Raw genomic sequence first — 22,434 nt, 5'->3', positions numbered from 1 at the left:
ACAAATCACAGACCCAGAGTATTTCTAGATTCCTGAGCATAGAACTGATCAGGTTACTCTTTCCTCTGCTTCAAAATCTTCAATGGTCCTTTGCTCCCTCCTGAGTACATTTCAAACTTCTTGGCCCAGCCCTCAAGGCCCTCTACAATCTAGGGTCCTCCTATCTCTCCAGCCCCAACACACATTTGTTTTCTATCCTCTCTCTGTTGGAGACTAACTGGATTAGTCTTTGTCCCCTTAGAACAACTTTGCTAACTCTGTTCTCTCCCTAGAATGCCCTCCCTTGCCTTCTCTGCCTACTGAATCTTTACCCCGCCTTCAAGGCCCAATTTGTATGCCATCTCTTCCAATCCCGTTAGTAACACCTTTCTCCTTGGACCTCACAAACACTTTGTTCTGGATCTCTTGAATGCACTTCCAATATAATGATGTGCACTGGAGTTTGTATTTTATCGAAGTTCCAGGAGAACAGGGAAGCCTTGACCTACCTAAACTTTATATCTGCCCTATTCCTCAGTATACAGTAGGGGCCAGAAGGAACAGCACTAGTAGCCGCAATCCTTTAGTTTGTTGAGGGAATAAATGAATAAAAGGGAAAAGAAGTTAACACTGACCAGCCACATCCACGAACTCTGAGAATGTTTCCACAGGCATGAATTCCTCCTGGAACGTTTTCAGGGCCTTGTCTGCAGCTTCATAGATGGGCATGTCATTATGGCGGATAAACTCAGCTAGAGAGCAGGACCAGCCTCCCTCTGTGTTACTGGTAGGCACCTTCTGCAAGAACCAACAAGAACCAGGGTAAGGGACAAACATAACTCAGGGTCAACTTTTTTTTTTCTTAAAGACAATCCAATTATTTCAGTCTCTTGGAGCAACACAACACCTGCTATAAACATCAAAGTTATAGCTGGAAGACTTTTTTTTTTTTTTGCTTCCAAGGACAACAAAACCTCAATTCATTCTGTTCCCAACCAACCAATTATTGGGCATTGTCTCACCTGAACCAGCATTATTCCAGAGGGATACAGACTGTCAGACAAGCCATTACAAGTGACTGAACCCCTCCTACTCTAGCACATTTCATTCCTGCACTTCCAAAGGAAGGCCCCCAAATGAATTACTTCAGCTTGGGAAAATGAAGTGCCTGAAAAGCAGAGAGGCAGGCCATGGTCCTGAATGACTTGATTTCAGATTTCAAAGTATGGAAAGGCACTAAGAGTCAGAAGATATAGGTCCCAACTAAGCCTCTTGGGGGAGTTGTGTGAAGGCCTCTGTAAAGTTATGGTCTGTCTGCACTGACCATCTTTACCTCCCTGGGCTATTTATTGTGAGGAAGCACTAAATATAAATTATTACTCATCATATAATTTTAACACTAAAGAGACTTTAGAGATCATTTTGTATATAAGGAAACGGAGGACAAGACGGGAAATCAGTTACCTAAAGTTATGCAGCTACAAATTGCTGCCTTTGTCCATTGTGCTTTTTATACAAAAACTTAAAAGAAAAAAAAAAGTTTAAGAATCCTCACCAGCATCATAAAATACCAGGCTACACCAAGTCACAACCCAAAAACCTAAGCAATGTTAGAGGAAGGAAAGCTTCATAGAGATGCTGAGCTGAGAGTGAGGGGGAACATTTTTCAAAAAGAAATGAGAAGATTCTTCTCCAGATTATTCCCTTGGGCTCTTAGAAACAGAATGTGAGGAAGAGGAGGAGGGAGGAAAACCAGATTATTCCCTTGGGCTCTTAGAAACAGAATGTGAGGAAGAGGAGGAAGGAGGAAAATCCTCAGGAAAAGGGCTGGCTTAATGAAGGCTGCCATATGCTTGGACCTGAGATGAGAAGCAGGCAGCTTTCTTACCTTAAACATGTTGTAAATGAGATCGACTAGGGCCCAAAAGAGAAGTGCAGAACGATAGGCTGAGTAGTCCTTTACCGACTTATCTGTCAGTCTGGGAGGAACAGAAAAGTCAATTGTCAGTAACACCAGAAATGCTTCAGAATTGCGAGTCCCACATGGCTCATAGGCCCAATTTGGCTCACCTCAGTTTTAGAAGGAAAATGTTTAACTGAATTAGTTAGCATTCTCAAAGGGGGGACAAGCAGGCTGTGTGTGACACACACCCTTGTGCACAAGTGGCCTACCAGATATTGCTGAGGAAGTACAGGATCAAAAAAGGAGGTGGGCCAGGTCTAATCCAGGTGTTGTGCTGTAACCCCCCCCCAAACTGAACAAATCCTACCAAAAAGTCTTGTATACAACAGGTAAACCCTCTGTGAACCATCTGTAGGAGACCATGATCAAGAATCTTCCAGGAAAGGAAGCAGGGAAAGGGCTAAGACTTGAACCAATGAAAGTATGAAATACACCAAATGGATATAATGACATTCACTGTACTAAAAGAGGGCTGCCAAATACAAACTCCAAGGTTACTAACAACTTGAGATTTCTGACTCTGGCCAAGGCCTGGAAAATATTTTGGTTCATTATTTCTCTAAGAGCATGTTTTTCTAAGTGAAAGAGGTAAAACTGCCTCTACTAAACTACCATTAGCTAGGTAAAACTGGAGTTCACTGTTAAATAGTAGCATTCTTAATGACCATCAAAAATTAGCATTTTAATGAAAAGAAGCTAATTAATAATTAACTGATTTTGGGAAAAGGAATGCGTTTGGTATTATTTTTAGAGGGCTGGTTTTTCATTGTGATTTTGAACTCCTTTTGTGAAAGCTGCCTCCACATATGAACACCAAATTCTGTAATTTATAGTCCAAGAGATCTGCCTGAAGCAGTAGTATGTTCAATAATTTGCCCAAAGTCACAAAGCTAGTATCAGCAGAAATGGAATTTCAAGTCAGGTCTTCCTTGATTCCAAGGCCAACTCTCTCTCTCCATATTATGCCACAATGGCTTTCCTGTTATACTATGCTAAAAATGTAAGGATTTTTTCAACTTTAAATTTTTTCTATTTAACACATCACTAACTTCTCAATTTTCTAGCCTAAAAAAGACTTCACCAATAAAGCAAAGATTTCTATTTTGCTGTCAATTAAAAATGAATATAACCGGGGGCAGCTGGGTAGCTCAGTGGATTGAGAGCCAGGCCTAGAGATGGGAGGTCCTAGGTTCAAATCTGGCCTCAGCCACTTCCTAGCTGTGTGACCCTGGGCAAGTCACTTGACCCCCATTGCCTACCCTTACTTACCACTCTTCTGCCTTGGAGCCAATACACAGTATTGACTCCAAGACGGAAGGTAAAGGTTTTAAAAAAAAATGAATATAACCCATACATATATGGATTTCTGATATGACCAGCAACATCTCAATACCTCTTCTCTATGAGCACATGTTTGCTTACTTTGTAGTATACAGAAATAGCTCCAACCTAGTTTTAGGGAAGTGCATGCATTGACTGGATATAGTAGATACGGTAAAAATGAAGGTTCTTCTTGGGAATCATTCTCAAACAATCTAGGTGGTAGCTCACTCTAATAGAAAAGAGCCTCAAGAGACCTTCCTGATTTTAATGCCAGTTCTGCTCCTCACTCACCAATGCAACCAACTCTGGGCAAGTCTGATTCCCTCTTTAGGCCTCAATTTCCATGTTTGCAAAATGAGGTGGTTGGATTAAATCAGTGGTTCTCAACCTTTCTAATGCCGTGACCCCGCAATACAGTTCCTCATATTGCAGTGACCCCAAACCAAAAAATTATTTTGGTGGCTACTTCAAAACTATAATTTTGCTACAGTTATGATTCGGAATGTAAATACCTGATATGCATTATGTATTCTCATTGCTACAAATTGAGAGGTTGAGAACCGCTAGATTAGATGATAATAAATTGAGAGCCAGAAGGGAGCTCGGGGGCACCCCTAGTCCAACTCTCTCATTTTGGAGATGAAAAAAACTGTGAACCAAAGAGGTTAAGAGGATTCATCTCATTCTGTAGCCTCCAGTAGTGAGAGTGGACCCCCGTAAAATCATAACCATAGCCTAGCTAGAATCAGTCACATAGAATAGCCCCATGACTTCAACTGAGGTTACTAACCCCTTCCTGCTATACCTGGTAATAACGGAATGTTTTTGATAAACCCACCAAAGCAAATATTTCCCTGAGAATCTAGACTAGATGGCTACATATTTACCTGTAATTTATTATCCCCTATAGAAAACTCTGTCTAAGCTTTGGTGAGGTAAACTAAGTCATTGCACTTACTATCCATTGTCTATGTAAAAAGATTACCTAATCCTTTAGCTTATGCAATATTGCCCTATAAAATACCAGCTGCAATGAAATAAACTTTGCCGTGATGTACCATTCGTGCCTTGTGCTGCCCTCCGTATCCCAAACCTATCATCTCTCTCATCCCATCCCGGACCCGCAATAAGGAATGGTTCTTACACCATTCCAGTTTTAGCTTATTCCCCTTCCCCTTCTACTTTTTGAAAGTAGGGAATAGAGGGAGTGTATTGAGGAGCATTTTAGCACAGAGCTAGGACACCCAAAGAAATATAAACATGTCAGGAACAAAACGGAAAACCTGCATTGACAAATAAAGACAGGATGCACTGGCACCACCTAACACCTTTTAAATCCTAGGATAATCCCAGTGCTCTTTACCACACCCCTTGGTCTCCAACTAGCTTCATCCTCAAAGCTAATCCAGTGATTCAGTTCAAAGTTCCTTGGAAACAAGGACTCAGCTTCTGAGAACCCTGTAACCTTCTCTAAAAAGATCCTTGTTCTAGAATAAGATCACTATGCAAAACTGTGCCATGAAGGGAAATATCTCCAGGCCAGAACCCAAAGTCTCTACTCTTTAGATACAAGAGCATTTGTGGAGAGGTCAATGGAACATGCTGAGCTTCTGATTTGAAGACAATCTTAATATGTGAAACAAGACTAAGGAGGCCGGACAACCACCTTCTCAGGGATGGCATAAAGAACATGGCTTCATGGCACTGGAAGGTGGACTAAATGTCTTCTGATAATCTTCCAATCTTAAGAGTCTTCTCTGATACTATAGCCATTCTTATAATTCTGAAATTCTATTTCCAAAGAAATGCAAGTTTATGGTTTAAAAACATCTATTTTAAGCTTTCTTCAATTATTTTTTAAATAAGGCAAGAATGAGTCAACTGAAAAGCTAAAACAAATTTAGTTGCAATGTGACTGCTAAGCTCCCTGCTTCTTCTAAAGTCACCAATTACCCACTGAGCACTCATTCTTCTTCCTATCCTGCAGTAGGAAGCCTTTCCTGCTGCTTTCTAAGGCTAAACTCATTTAGAAGCAGGTGCCTTGTATGATAATGATAATCTACTTTGGCAATTCTCAGTATGTTTTACTTGCTATGATGTGTGGCTAGCCACAGACATCTGTAGTCTTTGAAATTTCATAGATGAGAACTCCTGAATTTCGACAGGAGGGGAAGGGAAAAGACTAAGTATTTCTATGGCACTTATGTGCCAGGCACTGTACTAAATAGCTGCTAAGGGCAAGAGGAGAGGCAGAAATTCTAAGAATATGCCAGGTCCTATCACTAATAAATTTTGGGGAAAGAGTTGATTTCTGAATCTCTCTTGCACAAACATTAATAGTCAATAACAGACATCTGTCTATTCTACTTCTATTCTGTTTATTGTGTAGGGATCTATGACAAAGGCACCGATAAAAAGGATGAGTCTTCAATCTCCTGCTTCTAGCACAGGCCCTTCCTTGTAGGGGTCTCTTTGTCCCTAAACAGACCTAGTTTCTGCCAGTAATAATCCTGCCCATTTCTCCCAGACCACTTATAGCCTTGTGTTGTTCTCCTTGGCTGCCTTCTTTAGTAAGCAGAAATCTTGGGTGGCTCTACCTAACTTAATTATTTAAAGCCAATTAGTAAAGGTGACTAAATTGCTACAGAGAGATGGCAACTCCAAGTGTGGCTAATGCAGGATTTCCTAATTGGGCTACAACCAAATCATCTTTTCTCTAACTGGTTTGGATGGTAATGGACTCCAGCTCCTTAATTGAATTCTAACAGGCCCTCGTGGGCTAAGATCACATGTTTGTTCTCTAGAGCCAGAACCAAATAAACAATCACCACATTTTCCATTAATGCAAATGGAGCTTTATCAGTAGCCCAGTATTCTTAACTTAACCTTATGCCAGGTTCAGGCAGCAAATTAACTATGAATAATTCGGGTCAGCCTCTTGGGAAACAATAAAAAAATAAGAGAGGTCCAGACTCTCCTGAGATCACAGAATGTTAAGATATGGAAGAGAGAATAGGGTATTATGGTTTATTTATTTAAGTGTTTATTCTAGGGGGCAGCTGGGTAGCTCAGTGGATTGAGAACCAGGTGTAGAGATGGTAGGTCCTTGGTTCAAATCCAGTCTCAGACGTGTGTGTGTGTGTGTGTGTGTGTGTGTGTGTGTGTGTAAGAGAGAGAGACAGAGAGAAAGGAACCATCCTATTTCTGCCTGAAATTTTCCTTGAGCTAGAATGGTTACCAGAAAGAGCCTTGGAATGGGAATTCAGAGACCTGAGAGCTTGAGTCCCAGCTCCGCAACTCCCTACCTCTGCATGACCTGGGTGCCAAGTTACTTCACCTCTCCAGCCTCCTACAGTTCTTAATCTGTAAATTGAGGAAGTTGGTCCAGATGGTCTCTAAGATCTGGCCCTAGTACTAATATTCTGTCAAGCTACTTTGAAAGTGAGGGTGAGGGAATAGTATATTACATGGAGTGAATTCTCGGGCTTTTTTCTAGGGAAAGAATGGAGAGGGGAGAAGGAAGAGATTAACAGAATTTGAAGATCTCATTAGCTCCCATGGACTCAGTGATTAATTTCATTCAGATGAGTCACAGAACAATTGATCTAGCCCTAGTTTCTCTCTCCTGAGCTACAATTTTACATCATCAGTGACCTCCACATCTCATAAACCCCTTACACTCAGCTTCTTCTCCATAATGAAACTCATTCTCATTCTCCCCAGACTTCTTGCTTCTTAACCTTCCCTGCTACTACTAAGAGTACCATTATCTTCCCATTCATCAATGTGGTATCATCCTTGGTTCCACTCCCTTGATCACCAGACATAGCCAATATGGTGTTAGATCTTGTTGCTTCTACTTTTTATGAATGCCTCTCACATACATCCCTTATCCAAAACTCATGTTGCAGACACACTAATTCAGGCCCTCAACACCTCTCAACCAGACTACTACTACTGGAAGAGCCTTTTAATTGGTCTCCTGCCTTAATCTCTCCCCACTGCAAATCTCTCCCCACTGCAAATCCTTCCTTTACTCAGATGCCAGGTGATTTTCTTTCCTTTTTAAAATTGAATTTATTTAACAGAATTTATTCCCAGGTATCTGATACCATAGAAAGTCAACACCTGACAAAATTCTCTGGAGGTGAACATTCATAAATTATTCTTCAAATACTAATTCTATAAGCTTATGTATATAATGTTCTCTTGGTCCTACTCCTTTCACTCTTCATCACTTCATGTAGGTCCTTCCAAGTTTTATTTAAAAATCATCCTGCTCATCATTTCTTATAGCAAAGTAATATTCTATCACAATCATATACCACAATATTTGTCCAGCCCTTCTCTGACAGATGGACATCTCCTCCATTTCCAGTTCTTTGCCACCACAGAGAGCTGCTGCCTTGGGAAACATATCTGGCAATGGTATTGCTAGGTTCTAAGGATATAAAGTTATATAACTCTCTTAGGCATAATTCTAAATTGTTCTCCAAAATGTTTGGATCAGTTCACAGTTCCATCAACAATGTATCAGTGTTCCCATTTTTCCCTCCAACAGTTGCCATTTTGCACTTTTATCATTTTAGTCACTAATAGGTGTGAGATACCTCAGAATTATTTTGATTTGCATTTCTCTAATCATTGGTGATTTAAAGACTTTTTCATATACTTACATATGGCTTTGATTTATTCATCCAAAAACTGTTTATATCTTTTGCACTTTTAAAAAGGAGATGGCTCTTGTTTTTACAAATTTGACAAAGTTCTCTATATATTTTAGAATATGAGACCTCTATCTAAGAAACTGTCTACAAATTTTTTTCCTCAATTTTGTTTTCCTTCTAGTCTTGGATACATTAGTTTTATTTGTATAGAACTTTTTAAATTTAACATAATCAAAATTTTCCAATTTATATCTCACAATGCTCTCTGTCTCTTATTTACCCCTTAAATTCCTCTCCTATCCATAAATACGATCTTTTAATTTCCTTATAATTATCTCCTTTTATGCCTAGGTCATGTATCTGTTTTGCTCTCACCTTAGTGAATGGTGTAAGACACTGATTGGTCTATACCTAGTCTCTTGCTTTCCAAAATTTTTTAACCAAAAAAAATTTTTTGCCAAATTTTTTACCAATTTTTACCAAAAAGTGAGCTCTTAACTCAAAAATTTGGATCTATATTTTTGTCAAATATGAGATCACTAAAATCTTTTAGTTGCTGTATGTCCCTTTTTATTCTACTGATCTACCTTTCTATTTCTTAGCCAGTAACAGTTTTGATAATTTCTACTTTATAAGTTTGAAATCCAATACTGCTAAACATCATTTACATTTTTCATTAATTCAATTGAATATTCAGAGTGATTTTCTTAAAGAATAGTCTTGACTACTTCATCTCTCCCTGACTCAATTCTGGCAGTTTCCTCTTCTTCACTTCAAGATCACAGATAAAGTGCTCTTTTAAGAGCATTCAAAGCTCTTTATAACCTGTCCCCCTCCTCTCTCAATCTCCCTACACCCAGTCTCTGCTCTGTACACCCCAGGATCCAGCCATATTTGGCTTCCTTTGCTATTCTTCCTACATAACCCCCTCCACTCTCCTGTTCCTGCCTCTGCCTTGGCATGAATTAGGATTCCTCACACCTGGAATGCTCTCTCTCCCTCCCAACTCTAACTGATTTTTTTAAGAATCAGCTATAAGGGGACAACTCAGTGAATTGAGAGCCAGGCCTAGAGACAGAAGGTCCTAGGTTCAAATCTGACCTCAGACACTTCCTACCTGGGTGACCCTGAGCAAGTCACTTAAACCCCATTGCCTAGCCCTTCCAGCTCTTCTGCCTTGGATTCTAAGATGGAAAGTAAGGGTTAAAAAAAAAATCAGCTATAGCATAGTCACCTCCAGAAGGCTTTCCTGGTTCCCCCTAGCTACTTGGGACTTTTCCATCTATACTGCATTAATGTTATATGTCCTGATTTACACATGGTGACGCCCCTTCTCCATAACATCACTGAGGAATTTTTGCCTCTTTATTTTTAATCCCCAGAACTTAGCACAGTGCTATTTATGTAAAAAGCATTAAACAAACATATGCTGATTGAGGGGCCTAACATAGCGAAGTAAGTCTACCCCAGGACTCAGGGCTCTTTGCCCTTCCCTGCTTGTGTCTATCTTGAGATACCTACTCCGTTGGCTTGAATTCTGGCGTTTTGAATAGCAAGAACATTTGGTGTAGGAGATCTAATTTTGCAATTATCTAATAACAATATGGAAGGAAATGGCCTTGGACTGTAAAGAGTAATAGCTAACTATCAGGCATGGACATTAGCTTCAATGTTAATGAATTTGGCTGACAGAACAAGAAAGGGTTAACAATGGCTACAGAGTCAAATAAACATTACTCCTCTTAGTACATAAATGTTGCTAAGCAACTCTTAAATACAGGGAGAATACACCAGTCAAGACCACAGGGCAGCTATTTCATAAAGGAACAAAGGAGAAAGGCAAGGGTAGGACTACTGACCTGCTGGCTCCCCCTGGCGACACTGCTCGGGCCTGGGAGATCACCAAGAGTCTCCGCAGAATCTCCACTCGGATGGCTCTCCATCTCTCTGGGGGCAAGATGTGGAGGGCCAGAACTGTATAGTAGTGGGGCCCATCCACTTCAAAGGCACTCTCCACCCACTTTTCTTTGGGCTGCTCTAAAAAGCTCTGCAGGTTCTTCTCTTCTCGGGAAGTTGCCCTGGTTCTGTAATACAAAACACATCCCAAAATACATGAAACCAGGGCCCAACCAAAGCTTCCTTCTTTTTCATATTAAATTTACTCCTCTAGAGGTATTCCCAGGTTGGCTGACACTGTGCCCCCAACCCTGCCCAGCAGTCTTTACAAAACTTTCTTTAGACTACATTTGTATCTTTTCATGGCATTTTCTCTTTATATCCTATTTCCTTCAAGAGTGACTTCTCTCTCCTCCCTCCCTAATGTCCTTTTAATTAAGGCATCCTGAAATCAGGTGCACAGATGGCAGGTCCCCTAAAAAAGTAGTCTCTGGGAAACTGGAGGAAATGCAACCCCTCCCCCCAAATACCACTGTTTCCTTCCCCCATACTTTTCAGACAATAGTCAAGTATATTATTATTATAGAATGTGGGAGTTGGAAGCGACTTGAAAACATAATATGTTAGAATGTCACAGCTGAACAAAACTCTTAAGTTGGAGGAGGGCCTTGGATCCAAGAATTTTAGTTTCATGAAAGAGGGAAATTTAGAGAGGTCCTGGAGTCTAAATTCACTTCACAAATGCCTGTGGGGCACACCAGGATGAACCTCTCCAAGCTAGTTTAGCTTTACTATTCAGTATGGAGTCAAGAGTTTGGTTTCCTTGGAATGCAGAAATCATCTCTAGCCTGATTCCTAATGAAGATAAATGCTGATAATCCACCATCCACTGAGGTTTTTACATTGTTATCCAAGCCCCCAGGTGTGCCCTGCTACCAACAAGGGTACATACACATTTATGGACTATCTGGATGGGGTTGCAATCTGTTCCAACAGAAGGATTTTTCCTTAAGTGTAAAGCTAACTGGCAAAAGGTATACCATGTGACAGATCAGAGAGTAGGCCTCAGAGAGAGGAAGAACTATATTCAGGTTCAAAAAGGGGGCATTCATCCTGACCAATCATGTCACCCTGGACAAGGGACTACCTTCTCTCTCTCCATGGTCTAGGCCAGAGGTAGTAAACATAGATGAAGCAAACCAGGATCAGATTCAAATGTAATTGGGAAACATTTGGCAAAATAAAGATAAAGTCAATATGCTGTCAGCAAGGATCTATTTCTACCAGAGTTTGATCCACTGTTTTAGGCTACTATCCTCTATACCCCAGGGCAGAGAAGATAGTGCTCTGCAGTGGCACAGGGAATATCCTCATAGGGGATTATATGTCTGGCCTTGGGGGCGATCAAACCCAAAGTCACCTGGATCCCACCAAGTCTATGTTCTTAAATTCACAGCTGGGTGAGTGGCATGAACATGAATTTTGGGGGGCTCTAAAATTTCATTTCTTCCTATGTAACTTCAGGTTAATTAATTAGGTCCCCTATTTGAGCCTCAGTGCTTCTCCCTACAAAATGGGAGGCCACACCATAATGAGGAGAGAAGTGATGGGGAGACTTCTGCCAAACCAAAGGTAGAACAAAAGCAATGAATGAGCCCTGGTTGACTCTCTGAGAGCAGAATGGAGAAATGAGAGGTTTGCTGATGTTCATGCTAGCGCTATTTTGAAGTGGACTAAATATTTTAGCGGGTGATGTAATGCATTGAATATGGCTGGGTGCCTTTCTAAATGAAGAATGGATGACAAGACCAGACATTTCTCTTACAAGGAAATGGGAGGAAGAACTAGTGTTTTAAGGCAGAGGAAGACTGCTGTCTTGCCTAAACTGAATTTAGAGGAACTGGCTGAGTCTTTGAACACATTGTCACTTCTGGCAGATGTCAGGTGAAGCAGGCAGGGAGATGGTCCATTATCTCTGCAATTATTTCCCCCTCCCACCCCCCACCCCAGTGCTTCTTTAGATGTCACTTATCTATTCTATAATCCAGGTTTGGATAAACAAAATTGTTATTTCTTTTGGCTGTCTTCCCCTTCAGATGACGTTCCCAGGTGTTTTCTAGCCCTGTCTCTCTACCCTGGGCATCGACTCCCCCAGACACACATGGACATGTAGACATACTTATACACAGCCCAAGTGGATTCGGGAGGGATTTGGAGCCAATAGCCTCAGGCATTTCTATTGAACTAATGAGCTCTCAATCTGTTTTCTGCTATGCTCTGGGGTCCATAACCCTGCTTAAGAATGCCATCCTTGGCAGCCTATAGAAAAAGCAAGAACAGTATTTGGACTGCCAATTCCATTCTTTCCCTAGTTTTGATAGTTACATCTCAGATATATATTGCCTCCCGTTAGTAGAATCAACTCTGGAAACAAGCATGGGGAACAAGGAAACTGAGGAGAGAAAGTAGGGCAGTTAGGCAGGTGAGAGAGGATACTGACGTGTTCAGGACATAAAGCACGGTGTGAATGATGTACGGGATCAGGTGTATGTTGCTCTCTCTGCCGCCACCTCCTGTGTCTACACTGAATGACTGCTCCATGGCAAACCGGAGGAAAAGTAACTTGATGTCATGAATGTTAAGTTGGTAGGTGGGCTCACGCTGCCCTGTGCACTCCTGGAGGTACGTGTTATGCCTGGGGAAGCAGAAAGAAAGACCAAGAATTGGAGAATGTTACCATCTCTCCTTTGCAAACTCAAACTGAAGATCTCCTACATATAAGGCCCAGACCAAGTCTCCTTAGCCTACAGGCCACAAAAATCATTCACACAAAACAAATTTGCAACAGATTTGTAAGTGAAAGGAGAGCTAGGAAGCACACAAAAGCATAGGAAATGTTCACCTTTCTATTGTGGAACTTAAAGTAACTAAATTACTGTGCAGAGACATATAGCTATGCAAGTGGAAATGAACTATTTGGAGACAATTTCTTGAAGGATAAATTTTTATAGGATCCATCCATTTCTTCATCTGGAAGGAGAGCTTGGAAAATGAGGATGTTCCAAAGTCTCTTCCAGCTCCAAATCCTACTATTCTATAAAAAGAAAAGTCACACTACTCCCATCTTTCTACCTTAAGAATAGAATCTTTTTGACATCTCCCCAAATTTCTATCCCAACATTTTTTATCACTATCTTCATAATAAGAATTCCCATTTCACCCCTTTGTACTCTGAAATAAAGCAAGAAGTCAACACTTTAAGATTCTTACCCAGCTCCCTACGTCAAACAAGGAAAAGACAGTAAACAGTTGATGCTTATATAATACTCTACAGTTTGCAAAGTGTCTTACAAACCTTACTCCTACAACCTCATGTCATTCAAGTCCTCCATCTCCATTTTACTAAGCTGTGATGCTGGTGACACCACACAACTGAGCTCTGAGGACTAGAATCTATCTGCATGAGGCAGAGGTGAGCAAAGCAATGCTACATACAAGAAGAACTAAGCCTACTTACCTGCACAGGTTTAGTTCTCTGAATATGTGTGGCCACATATCAAGTTGTGATGGTAGTGACATTCAAAGATATCTCTGAGAGGCCTCGAAGTCATCAGAATAATGACCAGATGTGGCCTATGTCTTTTTCTTTTTGCCCAAAGTAGAGACCTTCTGACCAAGCAGGCAAAAGGATCTAATTTGTTCCTGATATGAGTAATGAGTAATGGTGCTTGGGTTCTGTCATAGCTAAACATCAAACTTTGCCATTCAGGTTTGAGGGGCAGCTAGGTTGCTCAGTGGATAAAGCAGCAGGTCCAGAGATGGGAGGTCCTGGAGTCTGCCTAGCCCTTACTGTTCTTCTACCTTGAAACTGCTACTTAGTATGGATTCTAAGACGGTTATTTTTAAAAATGATGGTTGCTCTTAACTGATAAATTCTTACTACCCAGGAATCCCATACCAGATGAAGAAGAACTCAAGACTCACCTTGCCAAGCAAGTGGCAAAAGCGGACTCTGGGACATGGGGCCCCCAGACGGGGAGGAGTCCATTGCACTTAGTGTTGGCATTCTGAAGGGCTGCACTCTCCCATTCTTCTCGGCCTCGGGCCAGTCTGAGGAAAGAAGTGAACACAAGAGAATGCTGGGATTCATCCCACTGGGTCCTTGCAAAAGCTCCAGTTGAAGCAGGTTTCATGTTGGATCTCAAACTAGTCAGCCCACTGAGGAGGCTGCTGATGACAATCCTGTACAGATCCATTTTTCAGCCACTACTACAGTTACACAAGTGCCAAAGACGGATAGCAGAGGAATAACAAATGGAGCAGAAGGAACTGCCATCTTAGCCTGAATGATTCTAAGACTTTCAATACACTGCTTATTGCTAACCAGTAAGTCACAGCATATGTGAGAGGGAATATAAAAAACTCTGGAAACAAAAGACCAATGTTTTTTTTTTTCCCAAGTTTGTTTTAAATACTCTTACTTTCCGTCTTAGAATCAATACTGTGTATTGGTTCTAAGGCAGAAGAGTGGTAAGGACTAGGCAATGAAGGGTCAAGTGACTTGCCCAAGATCACACAGCTGGGAAGTGTCAGACCAAATTTGAACCCAGGACAACTCCCAAAAGACCTATGTTTTTAAGAACCCTAGCTCTATCCCCCTTAGCAAGCTTAGCTGCTAGACAAGAGAATTCACTCCAATGCAACTTATTTTCCTCTTCTATACAATGAGCATAATGATCCTTGCACTATCTATGTCATGGAATGGTTGTAAAGAAAAGTATTTTGTAGAGCATAAAACACTATACAGGTTTGTGTTGTTGTGCAGACTTGGAAAAGTCTTCTTGCTCTGCAAAAGACAGCTTACTCTCAGCAAAAAAAAAAAAGTGCCTGATTCAAGAGGCAACATGGGGTAGGTCTGGAGCTAGATGATCTCAATCATCCTCTCTCTTAGAGCCATTTAAAATCTCCTAGAACAAACCTTAGTTTCCCTTCAAAGTTCACCTTAGATATCATTTTTTTCTAAGAAAGCTTTTCCTAGTCCTAGCTGCTGGGGCCTGCCCATTCCCTCCAAATTATCTTCAATTTATTTTGTATATATTTCTATGTGTACACGCCACTTCTTCTGATAAAATGTAAACTCGTTGAGGGCAAGGACAATTTAATGTCTCTGTATCCCACCAGGGCCGAGTATGGTGCCCAGCACACAATCCTTAATAATGCTTATTAGCAAATTGATTTTTCTGTGACCTGAACGCTTGATTGCTCTCAGCTTCTGCTTCTGTGAAGTTCTCAAACCAAAGGCCTGAACCAGGTCAAAATTCTAGGGGTTAACATGTCCCTAAGTGCCTGACGTGAGAGCTCCTCTTTATTCTCTTGGCTAGATCAGGGGCTTTACTTTTTTCAAGTATCCACACTAATGCTCAGAAGGTGATACTGGCAAGAGATGCCATAAAGCTGAAGATAAAAATTTCAAATATGCCAAAACATGGAGAGAAGTGCCTTGTGGATATGCAATTATTAAGTCAGTTGCTTTGAGGAGGGAGTAGGGCTTCTCTGCCTTCCCCTATCCTAATACCTCTAGAGGATCAGTTCCTGATCCCAGTGACCTCTGGGGTGATATGGAAGAGAGGTGCTGCTTAGCATAGGGCCTGCCTTATAGATAGGTAAAGGAAGCCTAGAACCTAATCTTGGATATGATGGATTTAAGGAACTTGGGACTTTTGAATCCTAAGACCAGTGAGAGCCTTTTTAATGACTGACATATTTTGGTTCAGTATAAGGAAAAAAACTTCCTAATAACTATAGCTATCTAAAACCCAGGGCCCTTTTAAAGCAGAGAGTCAATGGGCCTATTTGTTAAGTACAGTGTAAAGGAGTTACCTATTCAGCTATGGGTTCAATTAGATGTGAAAAGAATTAAATTTGGAGCCTCAAGAAAGTTGAGTTCAAATCCTAGCTCTGACATTTAACAGATGTCTGTCTTTCTTTTTTAAAACCCTTACCTTCTGTCTTAAAACCAATACTAAGTATTGGTTCCAAGGCAAAAGAGTGGTAAGGATTAGGCAATGGGGATTAAGTGACTTGCCCAGGGTCACATAGCTGGGAAGTGTCTGAGGCCAGTGAACCCACAAATTACACTAAGCCACCTAGCTGCCCCACCAGATGTCTTTTAACCTTTCTTATCTTCAGTTTTCTCCTCTGAAAAATTAAGACAATTATACTACCATTCTCACAGATTTATTGTGACAGAAATGTTTTACAAACTCCAAAAGAGCTAAAGAAATGCCATTTCTGATAATATGATAATGCACAGTATAGTATAGAACTGGAAAGGGTGCTCTGTGGTCTTGGAAGTCCCAAATTCCTTAAGCCCATCACAGACAAATTTCCTTCCCTAGGTTTCCTTTTCCTTTCTATAAAAAGGGGATGATGATAGCATTCAATACTATTAACCTCCCAGACTTAATATGACAAAATACCTATGTAATAAACCTTAAAATGCTACAGAAATGTGAGTTGTTATTCCAAGGAGCCTCCCAAACCCTATTTGACTGTTTCTGGCTTGATTCCATGGGTTTCCTCCACATGCCTTGTCCACCCCTAGGCCCTTTCCAGAAGACACAGGTGATATGGAAAGCTAAAGAAGCCTGCCATGCCCTACCTCACAGCAGCCAAGTGACAGTCATAGTGGACGATGTTGAAGTGGGACACAGTGCTATAGCCCTGTTGCTTCCGGGGCTTATTCTCCAGCTCTTCCAGGGCCACCCGCTTAGTGAAGGTATAAATGCCCAAGACTTTTGCAGGCTGTAAAGGAAAAAAGCAACTTAACAGGTGGTGAGAAGTCTCTGATATCTATCCCTAGTCAGGGATGCAAAGGACATTAAGGAGTAGAGGCTGGCATTTGAGGTTCCACTGGTGGGAGGGAAGGGCCTCGTATAAATACAGGAGAACAGGACACTGGTTTCTCCTGAGCACAAAGCCTACAATTTAAAGGGCAGGGGGGATTAGCAGAGAACTGAATGGACCCTTGCAGGATATCTAACACTTGGGAAGAGATCCTTTATTTAACTAGGCAGAAATAAACCCGAGCTATCAAAGGAGGTTTTCACTCATCTGTGGGAAAATGAAATGAAAATGCCCTCTTGGAATGATATGCCTTACTCTGAAAGAGTCTGCAATATGGTGGAGGGACAGGGGGTACAAAGATCTTTATACCAGGGCATCTGCCCTTAAGTAAGCTGTTCTCCAAATAGAAAATCCAAGGTAGACAGTCATAGGCCACTTTTTAGGCCTCTCAGTCAAGTGAGTCCTTACTCTACTGGAGGCAAAGAAAGGTAAAAGCTAGTTTTAAGTGGCAAGGGAAAAAAAAAACATTAGAGAAAGCAGAGACTGATTATCCTTCCTAGGTCATTCTGGGACAGTCACATCAATTTCCTTTATGCCATCAACTAGGGGGACCAAAGTCAACGTATAGTACGTACGTCCTCCAATTCATGTTTTGAGAGTGGGATGAGTATGAGGCAAAATAACTCCACAGAAGGGAGATGGTCACTTCCAGCAATGGACACCCTCCAAGTTGATTCCAAGGCCATTTTCCCAGATAAGCTGAAACTGGTCTGTCAAAGCTGCCTTTCGGAGTTCTTGTCCAACTAGCCCTTTGCATTCCCAGTCTCTGGGACCTTCCTCTGGTCATACCTGAAATTTGTAGCCCTCCCTGCAGATGCAGCAGGTGAGGCCTGGCTCTTCAATTAACTCCTCCATCTGCTTCAGCAAGGCCGTCTTGGTGACAACTTGACCTTTCTCATTTGTCTGTAGAAGAAATTTCAATCAGGGCTGAAAAAGTCAAAGGGAGCTTCTACCTAGCCAGAGAAAGCAGAGGAATGCAGTTGACTACGACTGCTTTTGCTGCTGCTGGGGGCAGACCAGTCTTCTAAGAAGTGTTGTCAGTCTCCTTCAAGGGGCAAATGGTAGGTGAGGGACTGCAAAAAAGACCCACAGAGCCCCAGGAAACTGAGCTGCCCCATTTCCTTTCTGTGGAACCTCCCCCCCTTCTCTAGGTCTCTGTTTCCCCCTCTGTTACATGAAGAAGTATCTGTACTACTCCCCACATGGGAGCTCAAATGAGTCAGTATTTGCAAAGTGCTCTGTCAACCTTAAAGTGTAAGACAAAGATAAGAGTTGGGAACCGAAAAGTGACCTGTGATTTCACTGAATTAAGAAAATACACAAAGAAAACCTTCCCCCAATCTGGACTGGCAGTTTCTCCACAACTTATCATCCTGGATTGTAGAGTCACCTGGGGCACTTCCTGAGAAAGAAGTTAAGTGACTTCCCCAGGGTCACATAGCCAGCACACATCTAAGACAAGCCACAAGCTGTATAAATGTAAAAACAAATGGAAGGAAGAGCAATAGGACCAGTTAAAAGCATAGGCCTCCTCTGCTATTCTACCCTTCCAAATAGAGGCCACACAGGCAAGTAGAACACTACTAACCCTAGTCAAGAAAATACCCCTTTCCTTATGAGTAGATGTCACTCATTTCCCTGCCAAATCATGGAGAATGGAAGAAGCATCTGCCAGGGTCCCTGGCCTCAGATCCACCCCTACCCTCCACCTGGAATGAGCTCAGGTCCCAACTAAGTCAGAAAGACAGTCTACCTGGCCCATCGGCAACATGACAAACAAGGAATGAAGGAGCCAGTGACAGTGGGTAGAGTAAAAGAGCTCTGGGTTTGGACTTGGGAGACCTGAGTTTGAATCCAAGTTCTACACTTACTAGTTAGGCTACTTTGAAGAAAACTCTCTAAAGAACAATAGCAATGCAACGAGAGGCCATGTAGTAGAAGGCAAAGAGCACTGGTCTCAAGGGTTAAAGACTCATGACACTTCTGAGCTACATGTTATTGGGCAAGTCATTAAAATCTGCCGACCCCCTGTTTTACCTCATCTCTAAAATAAAGATAGAAATATGCCATCACACTTTCCAGGGCTCTTGTAAGAAAAAAGTCTTACAAACCTTAAAAAAGTTGGGTGACCAAAATGCCTTCAGAGATCTTTCCAAATATGAGCATCTATATAATTCTACATTACTCACTGAATATTGGCAGGAAGGAACTAGGAAGGCAGTAGCATTAGATGAAAAGAACATTGGTTTGAAATCTAGAGCCTCACACAAGCCTAGGCATGGCATTCCTGTGCCCTAAAATATGACCTTGTCTATGAAACAGGGATAACACTGGCCCTTGGCCCTACTTAACTCAAGTTGTGTAATGATGATGATGATAACAGACACTTGGATTTGTTTTAAGGTTTTTAAAACACTTTACCTACTCTTCCGAATACCCCCCAAGTGCAAAAATGATTATCATCCTTGTTTTCCAGATACGGACACTAAGGCCATCCAGCTCATAGCCACACAACCAATAAGTGTCTGAGATAGGTCAGAGCTCCTTGCACTCCATGCTGCACAAACACGGACTGAGTTGTGTTAAGGGAAAGAAAGGGCAGGGGACAGGGTGGCAGTGGCATTACCGTCATGCCCAGGGTCCCCAAGGCCTTCTGCCTCATGGCCATGGCCATACGCTTCTTCTCAGCTCGTGTCTCCTTTCGGGCTGCATCGATTTTCTTGTTCACCTCAGGGTGCTCTCGAAGTGCCTCCAACAAGTTCTCAGCCAGGGTCCCGATTCCCTCGTCACTTGACACTTGCTCCAGTTTGTGCAGGTTTGTGATGGAGTCTGTACCAATTAGCACCTGCCACAAGGTCAGAGTGAGACATGCCACTGGTTACAATGAGAAAACATTTTTTTTCAGAAACTTAGAAGTTCTGAACATCAAAGAACAATTCTGGGTTTGCAGTTTATATGCTCAGCAATGCTACTCAGAATTCTTTTTGAAAGTAGGCAAAAACAGGGGAACTGAATTCCCAATCTGGTTCTATCCCCTACTACTTCTGGGACCTTAGAAAGGTTGCTTTCTTTAATGGGTTCTCAGTTGCCTCAACTGGAAAATGAGGGGAAGGAATTAGATTATCTCTATGGTGCCATGTGGCCCTAAATCCTATGCTCAGATCCTTTGGTACTCTGCTTAAGGACACAAAAAAATTAGGAGAGGGGAGTATTCACGAAAGATTGGTAAGCCAGAAAGCAAGGAAAAATAAGATATATCAGGATGGCATAAGCTGAAGAAGAAATGGGTGATTTTTACTAGCTATGTGAAAAAACTTTCCCCCAACATTAAAAATTAGAAAAATACAAATTAAAGCAACTTTGATGTCCCACCACACACCCATCAGTTTGGTTAAGCTAACAAATGTAGAGGGTATGAGAAAACTGGAAGATTATTGTACTCCTGGTAGAGATGTAAACTAGTAGAACCATTTTAGAAAATAAAAGTTACTATACAGTATATCCCTCTGACCCAGAGATACCACCACTAGACTTGTAGTTACTCCAAAAAAGATCAAAGGAAAAAGAAAAGGGACTATGTATACAAAAATAGTTACAATAGTCCTTTACGTAGTGGCAAAAAACTGGAAACTAAAGGGGTACCTATTAACTGAGGAAAGGCTGAACAAATCATGGTATATGTATGGAATGGAATACTATTGTGTCATAACAAATGATAAACTGATGAGGAGTGAAGAAAGCAAAACTAGGAAAATGATTCATACAAAGACAACATTGCAAAGACAATTTTGAAAGACTTGGGAACTCTGATCAACCATGATGTCAAAGGACTGATGAGGAAGAAGGCTAGCTATCTCTTGACAAAAAGGTGATGGACTAAATATATAGAATAAGACTCTGGTTTTTTAAAATAAGCAGTGTGGGAATTTGTTTTGTATAATTATACATATTTGACATACATATGGGGGGGGGGAAAGAAAATGTTTTCAAAAAGAAGAGATGGCTGAATGATTTGATTTTTAAAAATGAATATATAAAATAGCATTTTCCATTAGCAATAAAGTTCTTTTTTGTTTGAGATATATTGATGGAACCTATCAGTACTAGTCCTGGAAGCCTAGTAAAATATAATACCTGGGGGCAGCCAAGTGGCTCAATAAATAGAGAGCCAGGTCTAGAGACAGGAATTCATAATTTGTGCCAGGCTATAATATAAACATACAGGAAATAGGAGCAGCAAAGGATTTGAAGTGTCAGGCAGCAAACAGAAAGTCTTCAGATTGACCAAGAGAACAAAGGTGACCAGGCTCAGAAACCCTGGCTACTGAGACTCCATGTTCAGGTATTGTGGAAAGAAGTGATGGTTACCCACTAGTCTTGTCAATCCCACCCAGAGGGACCATTCAATAGCTTCTTATCTCACTTTTAAGATTATCAAGATCTTCTGGTACACAAGCTGCCTGAAGACCTCCAAGAACTTTATAAATGATATCTTGGGGTTCCATGAAAACAGGAAAGGCCTGGCTGACTTCTGCAGTCTCTTTCTACCCAGGAAATCTTACATTCCCTCCCCACTGTTGGTTATATACAGCAAGTTCTATCTTGAAATTCTGAGGAAAATAAAAGACTAATTCTGGGTCCCTGGGGGATTCAGCTGTAGAGCTGAGAAGGCTGGCTTTTCTGGAACAAGGGGCAGAGAGCACTGGCTCCTCACCTGGGTGGAAGGGTGCTGAATGGCCAGCCCACGAAGAAGTCTTAAGATGAAGGGGAGGGCTGGACGAGATAAAAACTTCTTCCAAATGTCAGCATCCAAACTGCAAGACAAAAGAAGGGTCTCACAGCAACAGTTCAGAAAAACTAATGAATTCTCCATATTCAAAAGGAATGTGGCCTCCTTGAACTGAGTTCTGGCCATCTTTATGCCCAGTATAAGCTTGGCTTCCAGAGAAGGCCTGCCCTGAGAAGCCACACAATCACTGTCCTGTGAGGTTAAGGAGCCTATGGCAACCCAAAAATTTCTATGAAGTAATATATGAAAAGTGCTATCTATTCAGTGTTCCCTACTCTTACTACTGCTGTTATTATCCCCTCTCCCCAAAAGAACTCTGACAGTTTTACTTCAACTGAAATTATTTCAAGGTCAGAAGTCCTAAGGCTGATCTTATAGAACTTTATTTGAAGAAGTATATGAAATTCTTTGCAGAGGTGGGGCTATGGGCTAGTAATGCTGACCTACTGTTTTAGTTCTTATTCTTTGTTACAAAGTCTGCCTCCTGGGTAAGGGACAGGGATGGGATGTCAACAAAAACCCCAAGAGATGAAGAAAAGGACATGGCCCAGAAGGCCCCTCTTACTTCTTGGCGCTAGGGATGTGCTTCTTCATATAGTCTAAAGCACTCTGCGTGATTCCCTTCTGCAGGATCAGATCCTTCAGCTGGTGTCCGTTACTGTTGTTTTTAATGCCAGCAGCTATTTTGCAGAAACAGTCCAGGAAGACTTTATCATCACCAGAGTGATCCTCATCATACCTAAGATGGAAGAGAAAAATAACAGGAATGAGAGATTTGCTAACATGCTAATAATGAGATTGCTACCAGAATCAATGGTAGAGCTGGATGAGCCCTCAAGATCGCCTAACCCAACTTTCTCATTGTACAGAAAAGGAAAATGAGGCCAGAAAAGGTTTGCAGAGGGGTTCCC

The 22,434-nt window shown here is 41.5% G+C and overlaps 1 protein-coding gene across 1 annotated transcript in view; it reads right to left on the bottom strand.

The window, feature by feature from the left end:
- Positions 1-22,434, bottom strand: part of UBR4 (ubiquitin protein ligase E3 component n-recognin 4) — a 162,006-nt gene that overhangs the window by 7,083 nt on the left and 132,489 nt on the right. The window contains exons 96-105 of the mRNA XM_056795687.1: positions 22,089-22,262; positions 21,449-21,548; positions 19,361-19,579; positions 17,524-17,637; positions 16,490-16,632; positions 13,813-13,938; positions 12,329-12,523; positions 9,792-10,016; positions 1,868-1,958; positions 615-777 (exon numbers count right to left, since the gene is read on the bottom strand). Coding sequence (XP_056651665.1) covers positions 615-777; positions 1,868-1,958; positions 9,792-10,016; positions 12,329-12,523; positions 13,813-13,938; positions 16,490-16,632; positions 17,524-17,637; positions 19,361-19,579; positions 21,449-21,548; positions 22,089-22,262 — 1,550 coding nt within the window. The remainder of the gene's footprint in view (positions 1-614; positions 778-1,867; positions 1,959-9,791; positions 10,017-12,328; positions 12,524-13,812; positions 13,939-16,489; positions 16,633-17,523; positions 17,638-19,360; positions 19,580-21,448; positions 21,549-22,088; positions 22,263-22,434) is intronic.

This window comes from Monodelphis domestica, chromosome 4 (genome assembly GCF_027887165.1).
Source record: "Monodelphis domestica isolate mMonDom1 chromosome 4, mMonDom1.pri, whole genome shotgun sequence".
Taxonomy (NCBI): Eukaryota; Metazoa; Chordata; class Mammalia; order Didelphimorphia; family Didelphidae; genus Monodelphis; species Monodelphis domestica.
This window is presented reverse-complemented; position numbering and strand designations above follow the sequence as displayed.